The sequence below is a fragment of the Chiloscyllium plagiosum genome, chromosome 39, assembly GCF_004010195.1.
Source record: "Chiloscyllium plagiosum isolate BGI_BamShark_2017 chromosome 39, ASM401019v2, whole genome shotgun sequence".
Classification (NCBI taxonomy): Eukaryota; Metazoa; Chordata; class Chondrichthyes; order Orectolobiformes; family Hemiscylliidae; genus Chiloscyllium; species Chiloscyllium plagiosum.
The window spans coordinates 22,974,100-22,992,047 of NC_057748.1; the positions used below are offsets into that span (position 1 = coordinate 22,974,100).

The window sequence follows — 17,948 nt, forward strand, 5'->3', positions numbered from 1 at the left end:
CCTTCATTCCCCGTCACCCCACAGTCACTGCGTTACATTCTGTCTTTCTTCATGCCAATAACGTTATGTGCTAACAGAATCTTTCCTGGCTTTGTACAGATTGCTGCCTCACCAGTGATACACACCTTTGTATAGTTTGGCATGGTTGATTGTGGGACCTGGTTCTGGTCTGCAATCAGATATGCCAGATGCTTTCTCCTTTGGCTCTCAATCATGGCATCTGTCAACGATCCAGCGAGCTTCATTGACTCCTGCAGAGAAATATTTCACAGTGTATTTTACACAGTGAACTGAATGGTTGCTATAACCCGATCTCCACAGGGAGCTGCATGTCTTTGTTCATAAGTACAGAAACAAAGACGTTTTGCTTTAATTGTACAGAACACTGGTCAGACTGCAGCTGGAGGATTGATATCCTTGCCAGACATTTCTTTCTTATTTTTGCCATGGAAAGGATGCAGCAAAGGTTCTCCAGACTGATCCTGGGATGGCAGGATTGTCGTATGAGGAAAGATCGAGGAGACTGGGTCTGTCTTCTCTGGGGTTTAGAAGGATAAGAGGCGATTCATTGAAGCTTACAAAATTCTTAAAGCACCAGGAAGTGTTTGATGCAGAAAGGCTTTTATCACTGACTGTGCAGTTTAGACCAAGGGAAACCATAAAGTAAGGGACAAACCATTCAAGACTACGATAAGGACTGTGATGAATCTCTGAAATTGTTGAACTGCAGAAGTGCGGTCATTAATTAGAGACAGAGATTCATAGATTTCTAGTTACTAATGATATCAGTGGGATATGGGAATAGTGCAGGGATATGGCAAATGATCAGCCATGATCTAGCATCAGTAAAGCAGGCTCAGAGGGCTGAATGGCCTATTCCTGCTCCTATGTTTGTAACTATACTGTGTCTTGATATCACTGTAAAAAGCTGTGCTTTCCTTTCTTAAAGATTCAGCACCGCCCTCTTGACCTGCAATTTTCTTCCTGACCTCTCTGCCCCCCTGGCACACCAGCCTCATTCCTGAAGAAGGGCTTATGCCCAAAACGTGGATTCTCCTGCTCCTCGGATGCTGCCTGACCTGCTGTGTTTTTCCAGCATCACATTTTTCAACTCTAGTCTCCAGTATCTGCAGTCCTCACTTTCTCCACGGGGACATGAATAGGCAAGGTTTATGGGATATGGCCCAAATGCAGAGGGGTGGGAATAGTTTAGTTTGGGAAACTTTGCTGACATGGACAAATTGGACCAAAGGGTCTGTTTCCATGTTGCATGACTCGATGACTCTTCCTTTCTCATGCTTTACCCTCAGTTTGATGCATTTATGCCAAACACTCACTTCTGGAAAGATGCAAGGTTCGACCCCACACAATGACAGCACAGAAATAACTTTTTTTCCCCCCACCTTCTCTCACATTTACATGACAAACATAATTCAAAAATCTCCAGAACAAAACGCAGAACAAATCCACAAATCAGGCCTTACATAAACCAGCAAAGCTAAAGGCTTGATCTGTCTCAATCTAGACATTATTAACTGACCAAATATTTTCATTAATTAAATATTATGGAATGAATGACTACTGCCATTAATTATTACTGACTAACAAAATGCTGTCATTCATTAAATATTACTGACCGGAAAAATATTGTCATTAATTAGCTAATCCAAACTGTAATTAGTTATTATTGATTGACTAAAGACTAAATAATTATTAAATTCTATCAATTACTACTGACTAACCACTACGCTACTAATTAATTATTACTAACTGTTGTTAATTTTACTGACTGACTAGATAGCATGCTAGTAATTATTATTAGATTAGATTACTTACAGTGTGAAAACAGGCCCTTCGACCCAACAAGTCCACACTGACCCACCGAAGCATATACCACCCAGACCCATACTCCTACATTTACCCCTTCACCTAACACTACGGGCAATTTAGCGTGGCCAATTCATCTAACCTGCACATTTTTGGATTGTGGGAGGAAACCGGAGCACCCGGAGGGGTGCCGAAGCAGACACGGGGAGAATGTGCAAACTCCACACAGACAGTCGCCTGAGGCGGGAGTTGAACCCGGGTCGCTGGTGCTGTGAGGCAGCAGTGCTAACCACTGTGCCACCGTGCCACCCACAACATTGACTGGCCAAACATTATCATTAATTAACTATTTCTGACTGGTTACATACAAGCTAGTAACAATTGACTAACTGAGTGAGCACTATCTTGACCTAACCAAATACTGTCATTCATTCTTAGTAACTGACCTAACATTGTCATTAATTATTACTGACTCACCAAACAAACAGTCATTAGTTAATTACTACCAACTGACTAAGTACTATGCTAATTGTTTAGTGACTGACCAAGCACTGTTATTAATTTAAATATTACTGACTGATTACATAGTGTGAACTAATCAGTTATTGACTGACAAAACACTATCTGATTAATTACTACTGACTATGCAGTGTGCTAATTAACTGAGTGACCAAACACTGTCATTAGTTAATTATTAAAGAAGCAAAACCCTGTGGATGCTAGAAGCCTTAATTCTAGAGTTTAGATTAGATTCTCTACAGAATGGAAATAGGCCCTTCCGCCCAACAGTGCCACACTGACCCTCCAAAGAGTAAGCCACCCAGAACCATTCCATACCCTATATTTACCCCTGACTAACGCACTTAACACTATGGGCAATTTAGAATAGCCAATTCACCTGATCTGCACATCTTTGGATTGTGGGAGGAAACCGGAGCGTCCAGAGGAAACCCACACAGACACGGGGAGAACGTGCAAATTCCACACAGATGTTGTCCGATGTGGGAATCGAACCCGGGATCCTGGCGCTGTGAGGCAGCAGTGCTAACCATTGAACCACTGTGCCGCCCAACGTTAATGTTTCTGAACTGAGCACTGCAGACCTCATTAATTAATTGAGGTTACTGACTACATAGTGTGCAAGTAATTCATCGCTGATTAAAATTATGATTGATTCTGAGGTTTTTCAGATTCTTAATTCTCAAAGAAACTGGACTTTTGGACTTGGCTATACCTGTTTAGCTGTCAAATGACACTGACCTTAATGAGGATCTCTGGGTCATCAATCTGTGAAGGAATGTCTGATAATGTGTTGAAGATAGACGCTGAGTTTTCAGACTGAATGAGTTCCTCTTCCTAAAGAATCAACAAATCTCATTAAATACAAAATCTAACTCAATGCTGCTACATCTCCAGCTGTTATAGAAGCAAATGTAGCATTTTTAATACACAAACAGAAATGAATGAAGGAAAAGACAGGTATGTTTTGGTGATGATTGTCTGAGGGAAGGTTGGTGAGGATACTGGGATCTTTTAGATATCAGAGAAACTTGGCTCCAGTATCTTAAAAGGGTAAGGCTCCCAGCACTCCAACAATGTTGCATCCCTCAAAATCTGGTAATACAATGTGTTCCGCTCTTAAGACAGGAAAGAACTTAATCTATTCTCTCAGAGTTCTACTGTTTACAATTGGTGAGCTGAAAAATTGTGTGAGAAGAGGATAACCTTTCTCAGACAACTACCAGAATGACAGAAGTCAACCTGCAGTGTTACATCAACTACTTCTTCAAATATTCACTTATGTGCCAACATCCTCCCTGCCTTCACACACCATTTATGAAATTTTGACAATCTCAGTCATGGTTCCCAAAGGTGTCAGATTTCCTGCACCCTCCCAACTGAACTGCTTCATAGCTTTTTCATAAAAACAGCTTCAAGATAGTAACGTCACAAAATGGGCTATGCCACTATTTAATTAACTTACCAGATGCTGTCATTAGTTAGTTATTACTGACCGACTAATTAACAAATTACTGACTGATTACTAGTTTTCTACTAATAAATTATTAGAACTGACTGGACCACCATCATTAATTAATTATTATTGATTGACAAATTGTTTACAAGAATGATACCTGGACTTCAGTGCTTAAGGGGAGAGATTACATAAATTAGGTCTGTTTTCTCAAGTAGATAGAAGGTTAAAAGGTGATCTCATTGAAATCTTCAAGATACCGACAGAAAGACAGGGTAGATAGATTATTTCCACTGGTTGGGGACTTGCACACAATAGGAGGTACAGTCTGAGAATTCAGGCCAGCCTGTTTAGGAGAGATATTAGGAAGCAATTCTATATACAAAAGGTAGTAAATATTTGGCACTCTCTTCCACAAATGGCAGTGGATGCTGGAAGTTTTTTTTTATTAAGCAAAAGTTATTAAGGGCCAAAGGCAGGTAATATGGAGTTAGGCCACAAATCAGCCACGATTTTAATGAGTAGCAGAATAGACTTGAGCGGCTTAACTGGCTTACTCCTGTTCCTATGAGATATCTATTTTCACTTCTACTAATATTACCGGTGTAACCCACACTCACATTGCCTCAGTCCAGAGGGTTACAGTCAAATTCCTCAATACAGACCCAGCCTGTACTGAGGACTTTGATCCGAGCAATTCAGTTTGGGTAGCCTTGTGATGTGGAGGAGGAAATAAGGTTCATACTGCCACCTAGTGAGCCTTACTGGGAGTGCAACACCCATATAAGTGAGTGTTGATAATGTGATGATTTGGGGGTGCCAGTGTTGGACTGGGGTGTACAAAGTTAAAAATCACACAACACCAGGTTATAGTCCAACAGGTTTAATTGGAAGCACACAATTAAACCTGTTGGACTATAACCTGGTGTTGTGAGATTTTTAATGTGGATAATGTGAGTATGTATGATAGTGGTTATGTATACCCACACATAAATGGAAAAGCAGTGGCTTTTATAGGAAGAACGTGAGTATTTTCAGTTCAGATCTACCATCAGTGTGAGGGTCTGCTATTCAGACCTAGTATTTGTGTGAGCGTATATTATTCAGACCCAGTATAGAGGGAGTATCCATTATTCAGACCCAAAATCAGCAAGTGTACACCATTCAGACCCAGGATCAATGTGTGCAATCACCCTACTCATCTCTACTGATACGAGGTACTAAATCTACAATACCCATTTCCAAGATATGTCCAGTTACTCAAGCTTGTGCTTGTACTGATCCCATCGTGCTCTCCATGTGTTTTCTCAACATGGCAAGCAGCAAGAATGGCTGCTGCAATGCTCCCATTACAAGGAGGTGAGACTTAAAGCCAAGATGAGATCAGCCATGATCATCCTAAAAGACAAAGCAAGGGGCTGAATTGCCCACTCTTGCTCCTAATCCTTGTTATGTTCTTAGCGGCTCCAAAAGAGCTGGAAAATATTCCCAAAAATCCCATCTTACTATCCTCATGGTAACCTACATACCTTCAATTTGAGCATTCCCAGTGTGATCTGGAAAAGGAGAACAGAGCCCTCACAGAAGAATATGTCCCAGACTCGGAGAAGTATGTTGATATGCACAACACTGGCAAATGCAGTCAGAAACCAGTGCAGAGTGATCAAGGACAGCTCTATGGGAAAAACAAAACAGGACAAAATTAGAATAATTTACCTTCACCAATAAATGGCCACGTAAGCAGCAAAAGGGATACATGATATCTAGAACTGATAAGAGGAAGTAGCAGTGAGAAACGTCTAGGCAACAGTAATTACAACCTAAAGATCAAGCAAGACATAATAATGTTCAAATCACAGTAAGAAAGTGGCACATTTTAATGAGATGAAACTACAGCAGGGGAAAAACTTAACAATTTGTAATGGGGACAGCACGGTGGCTAGCATTGCTGCCTCACAGCATCAGGGTCCCAGAGTAGATTCCAGCCTCGGGCAGCTGCCTGTGTGGAGTTTGCACATTCTCCCCGTGTCTGTGTGGGTTTCCTCCAGGTGCTCCGGTTTCTTCCCACAGTCCAGAGATGTGCAGGTCAGGTGAATTGGCCATGCTAAATTGCCTGTAATGTTAGGTGCATTAGTCAGGAGTAAATGTAGGGGAATGGGTCTGGATGGGTTGCTCTTCGGAGGGTCGGTGTGGACTTGTTGGGCCGAATGGCCAGTTTCCACACTGTAGGGAATCTAATCTAATCATAAATAATAAGTGGAGAGAATTTCAAATGCAAAACAAATTCAGGTGAAATATATCCCATTAAGTAGCAAGAACAAGCCAGCTAATAAAGACATAACATAAATGAATGGAAAAATAAAAACAATGACAAAACTAGGCCGTACACCAACTTAACTGTTTCTCCAGCATTGTTTGTTTTTACTTCCGGTAATGAATGAATGATTTTATTGTCACGTGTATTTTACAGTGAGAAAAACAGCAAAATACAGGTGAATAGCTTTTCAACTGTCACCACCATCTGACACCATTTTGAATAGCTTAAAGAATAAGAAAAAATATAGGAAGATATAGCTTAAAGAGAGTCTATTCGTCCTGAACCAAATCATCAACAATACCTCCACCATCATCCCTCCTCCACCACCTTCCTGCTGTCTACACTGGACTCAGCCAACATTGAAGTTGCCACTTTTCAGCCGCCTTCTTTCACCATTGGGCCCATTCTCCTCTGCCACCATCTCGATACACCTCCAAATGTCCAGCATCTGCGGTATTTTGCTCTTATTCAGCAAAAACAGGAAGTGAGGTGACAGAATCCAGGAGAGGGAAAGAGAGAAGTCAGTGTGAGAATAAAGAGGAGCAAATACAGAAAGAAGTAAAGGATGACACTGCAGAGGAGCTGCTTCTTTGCTGTATGACTCTATGACTTCTTAGATACAGGTGTTGGCAGAGAACTGCAGTTTAATTGTGGTGGCAGGATAACAGTTATAAATTATATTTCTAGACAAAATTCACAGTAGTCGTTGTTATTTGTTCAAGGGAATGTGGGTATCCCTGGCTAGGCTAGCATTTATTGGCTATTTCTACTTGCCCTGGAGAAGATGGTGGTGAGCTGCTTTCCTGAACCGCTGCAGTCCTTGGGATGTATGGACATCTACAGTACAATTAGGATACAGTGTGCACAAATGGGGAAAGTCAGACCTTTGCATGGACTTCCAAAAGGCAGGTGATCAATTGGCATAAAAAGGGTTTGTCAGGAATACTGAAGGCATTAAACGAAAAGGGTGGGTTTGTGGATCCCAAGCTGTAAGACTGACAGAAAACAGTGTAACAATGCAGAACTGTTTTATAGACTGGAGGAAGACGTATAGTTGGGTACTGTAGGTAGGAGAATTACTCATTTTCTTAATATTTAATGACCTGAACTTTGCTGTACAAAGCACAACGTCAAAAAAATTTCAGATGACAGAAAACTTAAGAGGTATTGTGATCGGAGGATAGTGACAGAGCTCACAAGGATGCAGACAAGCTGGTGGGATGGACAGGTGTGCTGTAGATGGAGTCTAACAAATTGAAGCAATACATTTTGTTCGGAAGAATCAGGACAGGCAATGTGAAAAGGGATATAATTTTAAAAGGAGCAAAGGGACCTGGAGTGTGTATGCTCACAAATTGACGAAAATGGTAGGGCAGATTGAGATTGAGGTTAGAACATAAAGCATAGAACAGTACAGCATAGCAACAGATACTTTGACCCACTATGCCTGTACCAACCATGATGCTATTTAAGGAGAAAGTGAGGGCTGCAGATGCTGGAGATCAGAGCTGAAAATGTGTTATTGAAAATGTGCGCTTTTCCAGCAACACATGATGCTATTTAAACTAATTACATCTGCCTGGACATCCATACCCCTCTATTCTCTCCCTGTCCATGTATCTGTCTAAATGCCTCAAACCTTTCTAGTGTTGCTGCTTCCACCACCTCCCCTGGTAGCACATCCAGGCACCCACTATCTCTGTCAAAAAAACTTGCCTTGCACATCTCCTTTAACCTTTCCCTGTCTCACCTTAAGCCTGTGTCCCGAGTATTTGACATTTCCACCCTGGGACAAAGACTATTCACCCGATCCAAGCCTTTCATCATTTTATATACTTCTGTCAGGTTACCCCTCAGTCTGACACTCTCGTAAAAACAATCTAAGTTTGTCCAATTTCTCCTTATAACTAACACACTCCAATCCAGTCAACATCTTGATAAACCACTTTTTAACCCTCTCTGAATCAGAGTCCATACAGTGTGGGAACAGGCCCTTCAAACCAACAAGTCCACACCAATCCTGCCAAAAGTAAACCACCCAGACCCATTCCCCTACCCTATTACTCAACATTTATCCCTGACAAATGCACCTAACCTACACATCCCTGGACACTATGGGCAATTTAGCACAGCCAATTCACCTAATGTGCGCATCTTTGGATTGTGCAAAGAAGCTCGAGCAGCTGGAGGATACCACGTGGACAGCGGGAGAATGTGCAAACTCCACACAGACAGTTGCCCCGAGGCTGTGATCAAACCAGAGTCCCTGGTGCTGTGAGCCACCTGGTGCTGTGAGTTCACTGTGTGAACTTCCACATCCTTCCAATGTATGGTGACCACTGTGCACAATATTCCAAATATGCCCTGACTAAAGTCTTATATAATTGAAACACCACTCACCAACTTTTATACTCAATGCCCTGACTGAAGACAAACGTGCCATACGCCTTCTTAAACACATTTTCCACTTACGTTATCTTTTTCAGGGAGCTATGGACTTGAATCCCAAGGTCCCTCTGGATATCGGTGTTCCTAAGGGTTGGGTCATTTACTATATATGTTTCTCTAACATTTGACCTCTCAGAATGGAACACTTTACACTTATCTGGATTAAATTTCATCTGCCATTTCTCCACCCAACTTTCCACATGATCTATGTCCTGCTGTGTGCTTTGACATTTTTCCTCACCCTCCACAGTTCCACCAATTTTCACGTCATCTGCAAACTTACTGATCAGACCACTAATATTTTTGTCAAAATCATCCATATTTATTACAAACAAGAGAAGTGCCAGCACTGATCCTTGTGGAACACCAATGGTCACGAACCTCCAGTCAGAAAAACACCCTCCACAACTAACAGTTGTCTCTATGGTCAAGCCAATTTTGTATCCAATCTGCCAAATCACCATGGATTTTGAGATTTGATCATCTGGACCAGCCTATCATGATGGACCTTGTCAAATGCTTCAGTAAAGTCCATGTAGACAACATCTTTTCCAATCATTTCCTCACCACTGATGTAAAATTCAACAGCCTATAATTTCCTAGATTATCTCTGCTGACCTTATTGAACAAAGGAACAACATTGGCTATTCTACAGTCTGCTGGGACTCACCTGTGGCTAAAGAGGATACAAAGATATTTGTCAAGGGCTCAGCAATCTCCTCCCTTGTCTGCATCTGTGTTCTGGGTTAGATTTCATTAGGCCCTTCGGACTTATCTATCTTAATGTTTTTCAAGACACCCAACATTTTTAATATCAACATTCCTCAGAGTAACAACCAACTCCTCTCTAAACTTACCACCAATGTTGAATAATTTTAGAGTATTCATTAAGCACCTCACTCAATTCTGGATGTAGGTTTGCTCGCTAAGCTGGAAGGTTCATTTCCAGATGTTTCGTCACTCTACTAGGTGACATCTTCAGTGGGCCTCAGGCGAAGCACTTCTGAAAATTCCTGCTTCCTATTTATATGTTTGGGTTTCTTTGAGTTGGTGATGTCATTTCCTGTGGCGATATTATTTACTGTGGTGAAGCCACTTTCTGTTCCTTTTCTCAGGGGGTGGCTCAACCTGAGCTACAAATCTTCTCAAAACTCACCTCACTCAATTCCTCTAGTTCCACACATAAATTTCCCTATGTCGTTGAGTGAACCTACCCTTTCCCTAGTCACCATCTTGCTTCTAATATATGCATTGGGATCCTCCTTAATCCAAAAGATATTTCATGGCCCTTTCTAGCCCTAAATTTCTTTTTTAAGTTTTCAACTTCATTTGTAGCCCTCAAAGATCTTATTTGACTTTATTTCATAAACTTTACATATGCTGCCTTTTACTTTTTAACTAATCTTTCAACATCTCTCATCATCCAAGGCACCCAAATCTTGCCATTCTTATCTTTCATCCTCACAGGAACATGCTGACTTCCAGATATGGGAGTCTTTTTAAGACCATCAAATAGCTGTCCCTAAACTAATTTTTCCAGTTACTGCCAAAGACTGTTGTAGTCCAAATATGTGCACATCAGGTGCATTGGCTATGCTAAATTGTCCATAGCGTTAGGTGCATTAGGCAGGGGTAAATATAGGGTCGGGGTGGGTTACTCTTCGGAGGGTCGGTGTGGACTTGTTTTGCTGAAGGGCTTGTTTCCATACTGTAGGGAATCTAATCTAATCTAATTAACCTTCCAATATTGCACTTTCACTCAAAGGGTTAAAAAGATATGTAGGATCTTTAGGGTGTGGGCCATGGGTCTTTTGGGATGTAGGTTTAAGGTGAAATGGGAGAAGTGTAAAGGAGATGTGTGAGACAAGTGTTTTTACAATATAGGACAGTAGGTATCTGGAATGTGTTGCCAGGGGATGTGATAGAAGCAAACGCAATAGCAAAGTTCAAGAGACATTTAGACAGACGCATGAACTGGCAGAGAATAGAGGATATGGACCATGTGCAATCAGATGGGATTAGTTTAGAATAGTATTGTTGAGATTGTAACAAGATTAATCAGGTGGATCTCATAGAATATGAGTTCCCTGATTGAGGCTGTTAATCTGGTCCAGTAACGAAGCCCTGGTGGACATATGTTTCGTCACAGAAGTTTCACTGTGTCTCACACCAGCACACACACAACATGGGTGCGGGGGAATAAGTAAGCACTACCGCAGTTAGGCGGTAGTGTGGGGGTAAAAGCGAAAAAAAAAACAGGAGTACCAGAGGCTCTGCATATTCAGAGCTGGTTCTGAGGAAGCTCCATCAGTGTCAAGGACTCTCCATCTGTAAATAAAGGGTGACGGGATACCGGCCTCTGTGGAGTTATTTCAAGTATCATGGTCGGCACAGATATGGTGGTTGAAGGGTTTGTTCTTGTGCCGAATTATTCTATGTAGAGACATTAAGTATAAAAGCAAGGAAGTGAGGATGAACATTTATAAAAGGCTTTTTCAGGCTGAACTGGAGTACTCAATTGCAGCACACTTTCAAAATGTTAAAAAGGTTTCAAAAAGGGTACAGAAAAATTTGGAAAGAATGGTGTCAGGAATGAGGAACTGCAGTTACATAGACAGATTGATAATGTTGTGGCTGTTCACATTAGAGGCAGACCAACTAGATGACTTGTTTTCATTGATGAAGGTCAAAATCTGGGAACATCGAATTAAGATCAATGACAAAAGAACTAATGGTGACTTGAGAAATTTTGTTTTTAATCTGGGAACATCGAATTAAGATCAATGACAAAAGAACTAATGGTGACTTAAGAAATTTTGTTTTTAAACGACAGACGATTAGATCTTTAAGAGTGAGGTGGAAGCAAATTCAATTCTGGCTTTCTACAGAGAATTAAATATAGACTTGAAAAGAAAATAATTGCAGGAGCAAATGCAAAAGGTGCGTGAGTGGTATGAGCTCAGTTGCTTTTGTAGACAATTAGTGCAGATGGCTTTCTATAACCTATAATTATTCTATCATTCTAAAAATGCTGAAATGGATAAATATAATGACAGAAAGAAACTCAAATAATTAAGGTATATGACGATAAATACAGGAGGATTCTACCCACACAGGAGATTTACTGGAATAATTCTCGAACTGAGGACTGATACTTGGCAGGAAAGATTGAACAGGCCGGGGCTCAAAAGTAACCAATGACCTTATTGACATCTTGAGAATATGAAAACATTTGAGAATGTGAGTTGAGGGAACATATTTCCATTTGTGGGGATATCAAAATAAGTGGCTTCAATATAAATCAGTTAAGAAACATTCCATCAAAAACTCAGGAGAAAAAGGAGTGAGAGAGAAAAGGGAGAATATCCATGGAGTGCTCATAATGTACAGCTCATGACAATATGGACTGGTTGGAGTGACTGGCATAGATACATTTAATGGGAAGCTAGGAAAGCTTACAAGTGGAAGGAAGATAGAGAGCTGTAGATTCACTTCAGGGAAGAAAGGTGAGTAGTAGTATGGACTTGCTGTACCAAAAGTATTTGTGCTCAAAGTATTTTGTAACATGATGGCAGAGAAATGGTCACAAGGGAAATGCACATATTTATGACAACTCCAGCCCAAATGATTTACACTACTCTGCAGTTCATTTTTGCCAGTGCTCTTGCATTAGGAATTAGAAATAAAAGCAACTGCTTGGTTTCAGGATTCAGACCTTGATTTGAAAGTGGGAGTACTGATAGGTAGAACCATAAAAATGCTGATAGATTTATGCATTTTACAAATGTGGACTGTAATTGACGTGTCTGTGTGCGTTTCCTCCCACAGTCCAAAGATATTTAGATTAGGTAGATATACCGTGCTAAATTGCCCATCCTAGGCAGGCTAGATGGATTAGCAATGGGAAATGCAGGGGTGGAACAGGTCTGGGTGGGGTGTTCTTTGGAGGATCAGTGTGGATTCAACAGTCCAAGTGGCCTGCTTCCACACTGTAGGGATTCGATGATTCTATGATCATTTGGATGTTTTGCCAATAATAAGAAACAGAGCTGGAGCAAACACTCACCCCAAAAATAGCAATCTACAACTGAGGAATAGTGAGCAGAAAAAAGCCATATGGCTATTTATTATTCAGAAGGTCGACAAAGGCCGTTCTAGATCACTGGATCTAAAAACCTAAATATCAAAGTAGGTCATTTAGCCCACTGAGCGTGTTGTGCCAATCAATGAGATCACAGCTCATATGCATCTAAGCATATTCATTCATATTAGATTAGATTAGATAGATTACTTACAGTGTGGAAACAGGCCCTTCGGCCCAACAAGTCCACACCGACCCGCCGAAGCGCAACCCACCCATACCCCTACATTTACCCCTTTACCTAACACTACGGTCAATTTAGCATGGCCAATTCACCTGACCTGCACATCTTTGGACTGTGGGAGGAAACCGGAGCACCCGGAGGAAACCCACGCAGACACGGGGAGAATGTGCAAACTCCACACAGTCAGTCGCCTGAGTCGGGAATTGAACCCGGGTCTCTGGCGCTGTGAGGCAGCAGTGCTAACCACTGTGCCACCGTGCCGCCCACAAATATGGATTGCATAATCCTTAATACTCTGGTCAAATTAAAATCTATTCATTTGTTTTAAAAGTTTTGAATTATCTCAGCCTCAATAGCTTCTGGGAGAAAGAGTTTCAAAATTCCATTCCCCTCTATGTGAAGTGCTCACCATATGATGTAAAGTTTGGGATTTACAGGTATACTTTTTAATGTTATTTGGTGATAGTGTGGGTCTGTGTTTGAGATAGTAACTGGTGATTTTAGTGTGTTTGAAGTAAATAATTAACTTGTAAATATATCTGTAACCGCTGCAATTTCTTTAAAAACAGTTTTTGAAGCTTGGCTGGAATGTGAGTAAGTTTGTTCATGAACAGATTTTTGTTTATTTTAGATTATTTGTGATCTAGCATGGAAAATAATGGGGTCTCAAAAAGGGTTGTCAGAGTCTTCTGGAATCTGGGTTTTATCAAGCTTAAGAGAAACATCTATAACAGCAACTTTTAGCTTCATAGAGTTATAGAGTCCTTCAGCACAGAGGCAGGCCCTTTGACCCAAACTGGTCCATGCCGAGCAAAATATCCATCAACGCTAACCCCATTTCCCTGCACTTGGCCCATATCCTTCTAAATTTTTCCTATCCATGTATTTGTCCGAATGCCTTTTAAATGTTGTTCATGTACCCACCTCAATCACTTCTGCTGGCAGCTCATTCCATATACGTAGCACCCTCTGTGTAAAAAAGCTGCCTCTCAGGTTTCCTTTCATTCTTTTCCCTCTAACCTTAAAACTGATGCCCTCTAGTCCTCAATTCCCCAACCCTGGGAAGAAGAGGGAGTGCATTCACCCTATCCATGCCTCTCATGATCTATTAAATGCCTCTATAAGATTCCCTCCCTCAGTCTCCTATGCTGTAAAGTAAAAGGTCCTAGTTTGTCCAAACTTTCCCTGTAACTCAGACCTTGAGTCCAGGCAACATCATTGTAAATTTCTTCTGTACTCCATCCAGTTTAATAACATCCTTCCTATAGCAAGGTGACCAAAACTGAACACAATACTCCAAGTACGGCCTCACCAACATCCTGTACAATTGCAACTTAACTTCCCAATGTCTATACTCAATGCCCTGATTGATGAAGGCCAGTGTGCCAAAACCCTTCTTCACTGCCCTGTTTACCGGTGACTCCACTTTCAGAGAACCGTGCACCTGAACTCCAATGTTCCCTGTTCCACTACACTCCTTAAGGCCCTACCAATTACCATGAAACTCCTACCTTGAATGGGCTTTCCAAAATGCAAGACCTCACACTTATCTTTATTAAACTTCATTTGCCATTTCTCAGCCCACTTCCCCAGCTGATTAGGATCCTGTTGCAATTTCTGGTAACCTTCTTCACTGGCCACAATACCACCTATTTTAGTGTCATCTGCAAACTTACCAATCATGTCTTATACATTATCATTGAAATCATTGATATAGATAACAAACAGCAATGGGCCCAGCACCAACCCCTGAGGCATACTTCTCCAAAGGCCTCCAGTCTGACACGCATCCTTCCATTATTACTCTCTGCTTCCTACCATCAAGCCAATTGTGTATCCCATTTGCCAGTTATCCCTGGATTCCATGTGGTCTAACCTTCCAGAGCAGCCTATCATGTGGAACCTTATCAAAGGCCTTACTGAAATTCATATAGGCTACGTCTACCAGCCTGCTCTCATCAAAGAATTCTAACAAAATTAGCTTTTAACTTTGCATAGTGCCAGTCGTTATGCAGATCTTGGAACTGGATGGCTATACAGAACAGTGTTCCTCCAGCAAGGGAATGACAGATTTAGTAAATTAAATTATCTTTCGTGTTCATGTTAGTCCCAGACCAGAGGCACTAGGATAAGAACCAGAAAAGGCTAATTAAAGTGGAGTGCAGTGAAGCTCAGCTCCGGGATGCAGCTATCACAGTTACAGTCTCCAATTGAAATTGTAAGTGACTTAAACCCAGCAAGGCATTAGGTGCAAGGAGAAAGTGAGGTCTGCAGATGCTGGAGATCAAAGTTGAAACTTTATTGCTGGAACAGCACAGCATGTCAGGCAGCATCCAGGGAACAGGAGATTCGACGTTTCGGGCACAGGCCCTTCTTCAGGAAGCAAGTCTTCTGGCGCTGAGTATTACATGAGTGACGTTTTGGGAACTGTACTGGGATAGTGTTTTGATTACTATAAATTTACTTTGATTATTTTCAATTTATTTAGGAATGTTTTGGGGTCAGTGGGATTATACTTTCACTGTGTTTAAAATGTTTGAAATGATATTATAAAGAGATAGAATTATTCAATTTTTACCTTCATTATTTTTGCAATAAACTTGAGTTTCACTGTCAAAGTAAACTTTGCAGCATTGCATAATTATGTTTCAGTAAGAGACTGCTTTGTAAAAATCAAAACAAATAAAATTATTATCTCCATCAAACAAAGTCCCTATCAGCAGTGGTGACAACTACTGGGGCTCATCTGAGATTGTGGAATTCACCAGATTTAAGAGGATATGTACCTTTCTTGTTAAAGTAATGGCTACAGAATGATTCAGGGCATAAAACAGCAGTGTTATGATGAAGTTTATTGTGTGAGATTTGACAATGGCTTTGGCGGTGACTAAGAGTATTGTGGAAGATACACTAGTGGATTATTTAAAATCTTTGACTATAGAGGGACTTGGCAGGTACAATTAACACAGAAGTAAAAGCTGAATCGCATAAGGATGAGATACTGCAAGTAATTATACCACACAAAACAAAGGACAGGAGAAGTATATGCTGTGTGTCTAAGACCTGTGACAGGAAGTGGGCACACAGCATAAGTTGAGGATATCTTACATTAATGTGTTTTTTGACTTCTATCAAATCAAATATATCGTCAATCTGCCAAGTGAGGATTGTTTGATCAAAACTATTGCTTCTCTTACCAATGTCATGCTCCTGGAGAAGTTTGTCCAGTCGGGGAATGTACTGTACTATCAAGTGACGCAGAACCCGCTGGTCTGTCTGCACACCCAGCAATGTGGTGCTGAAATATGAAGGAGGAACCAGGTCCTCAATAATGGCACACATCATCCAAAAAGCATCCTCCTCTTCCAGGAACAGCAGCAGGCAAGCTGCAACCTGTGCAAATAAAGCAGGTTAGTTCTGAGATCAAGGTCAAGGTAACTGTAGGTGTTGATGGGTTTGTAATGGATGTTTGTGGCCAGCCTATTCCCAAAAATAGAAACAAAGATGTCAAGGAAGGAGTCAGAAATGGACCAGGTGAAGGTCAGGGAAGGATGGAAATTGGAAGCAAAGTTGATAATTTTTTCTAATTTCAATAAGAGACAGGGAAGCAGTACTAATAATGTCATCAGTGTACTGGAGAACTAGTTTGGGGAGAGACCAGAGTAGGGCTGGAACAAGGAATGTTCAATATACCCATGAAAAGACAGGCATAACTGGGGCCCATACAGGTACCAGTAGCAACACCACTGATCTGAAGAACATGAGAGGAGTTAAATGATAATTTGTTCAAAGTGAGGATGAGCTCAACCAGGCAGAAGAGGTTGGTGGCAGATGGGGACAGTTCAAGGCTTCCTTTCAAAGGAAAAGCGGACAGCTCTAAGCCCATTCTGTTGGGCGACTAGATGTCCATAATGAAAAGACAGCTACTGCTCGCAAACAGGACTGCAAAGTGTCAGAAGAATCAAAGTTGTAAGTGGGAGGGGATGAACAAGAGGAGAAAAATAAATAGAGCCCTGGTAAAAAGAAATAAGGATGAAACAATGGTTCTGCCCAGGCAGTTCTGTTTGTGGATTCTGGGGAAAAAGTAGATGGGGGTTGGGGAAAATGAGCTTGAACTCTCTGGGAAATGCGGTGGGAAGAGATATCCCCAGATGGAGAGGTTGGTGATGGTCATGGGGACAACACCCTGATATTCGTTGATGGCATCATGGTCTGGGGAGATAGGTGGTGTCTGACAGCTGACAGTTAGCATTCATAAAGTAGAGGTCAAACAACACCACCACCCCCATCAAGAACTAAAGATTTCGTCAACCAAGGATTCCTGCTTCCGTGTTTGAAAGGCCCTCAGCCTTGTCCAACCCCATTTCCTCCATTACTGCCCTCGCACCTTTCCTTCCCTTCCACAATAATGATAGGGTTTCCCCTTGTCCTCACTTTCCATCTCACCAGCCTCCACATCCAAAGTTGCCATTTCCACCACCTCCTGTAAGATGCCACCACCAGACACATATTCTCCTCCCCTCCCTTGTCAACATGCCACAGAGACTGTTCCCTCTGGGACACCTTGGACCACTCCTCCTCCACTTCCAATGCCTCCCCACATGCCACGGCATAGTCCGATTCACTCGCAGAGGTACAACACTTATCTGTTTATCCTATTGCCATCCAAATGAAGACACACTTTCCAAATGAAGCAGTGATTCTGTACACTTCCACTTACTCTTGTATTCCTATACTTGAATACACAAGACAATAAATCTAATTTTAAATCAATTTAGTCTACTGTATCACAGCTCATGATGTAGTCTCCTCTATACTAAGTGACTGCTTTGTGGAACACGTACATTCTGTCCATAAAAATGACTCCAAGCTTCCAGGTGACTCCCACCTCAACACATCATCACTTTCCATGCCCACATTTCTCTCTCAGGCCTGCTGTATTGCTTCAGCCAAACTCAATTCAAGCTGCAGGAACAAAACTTCATCTTCTACTAAGGTACCTTACAGTCTTCAGGACTCATTGAGTTTAATAATTTCAGAGCACGATCACCTCTGC

The 17,948-nt window shown here is 41.4% G+C and overlaps 1 protein-coding gene across 2 annotated transcripts in view; it reads right to left on the minus strand.

The window, feature by feature from the left end:
* The window catches only part of sgsm3 (small G protein signaling modulator 3), a 186,135-nt gene that overhangs the window by 74,080 nt on the left and 94,107 nt on the right, over positions 1–17,948 (minus strand). For both annotated transcript variants that reach the window (XM_043680029.1, XM_043680030.1), the window contains 4 exons: positions 16,090–16,285; positions 5,332–5,477; positions 3,088–3,183; positions 126–251 (listed from right to left, as the gene is read on the minus strand). In XM_043680029.1, the coding sequence (XP_043535964.1) occupies positions 126–251; positions 3,088–3,183; positions 5,332–5,477; positions 16,090–16,285 (564 nt within the window). The remainder of the gene's footprint in view (positions 1–125; positions 252–3,087; positions 3,184–5,331; positions 5,478–16,089; positions 16,286–17,948) is intronic.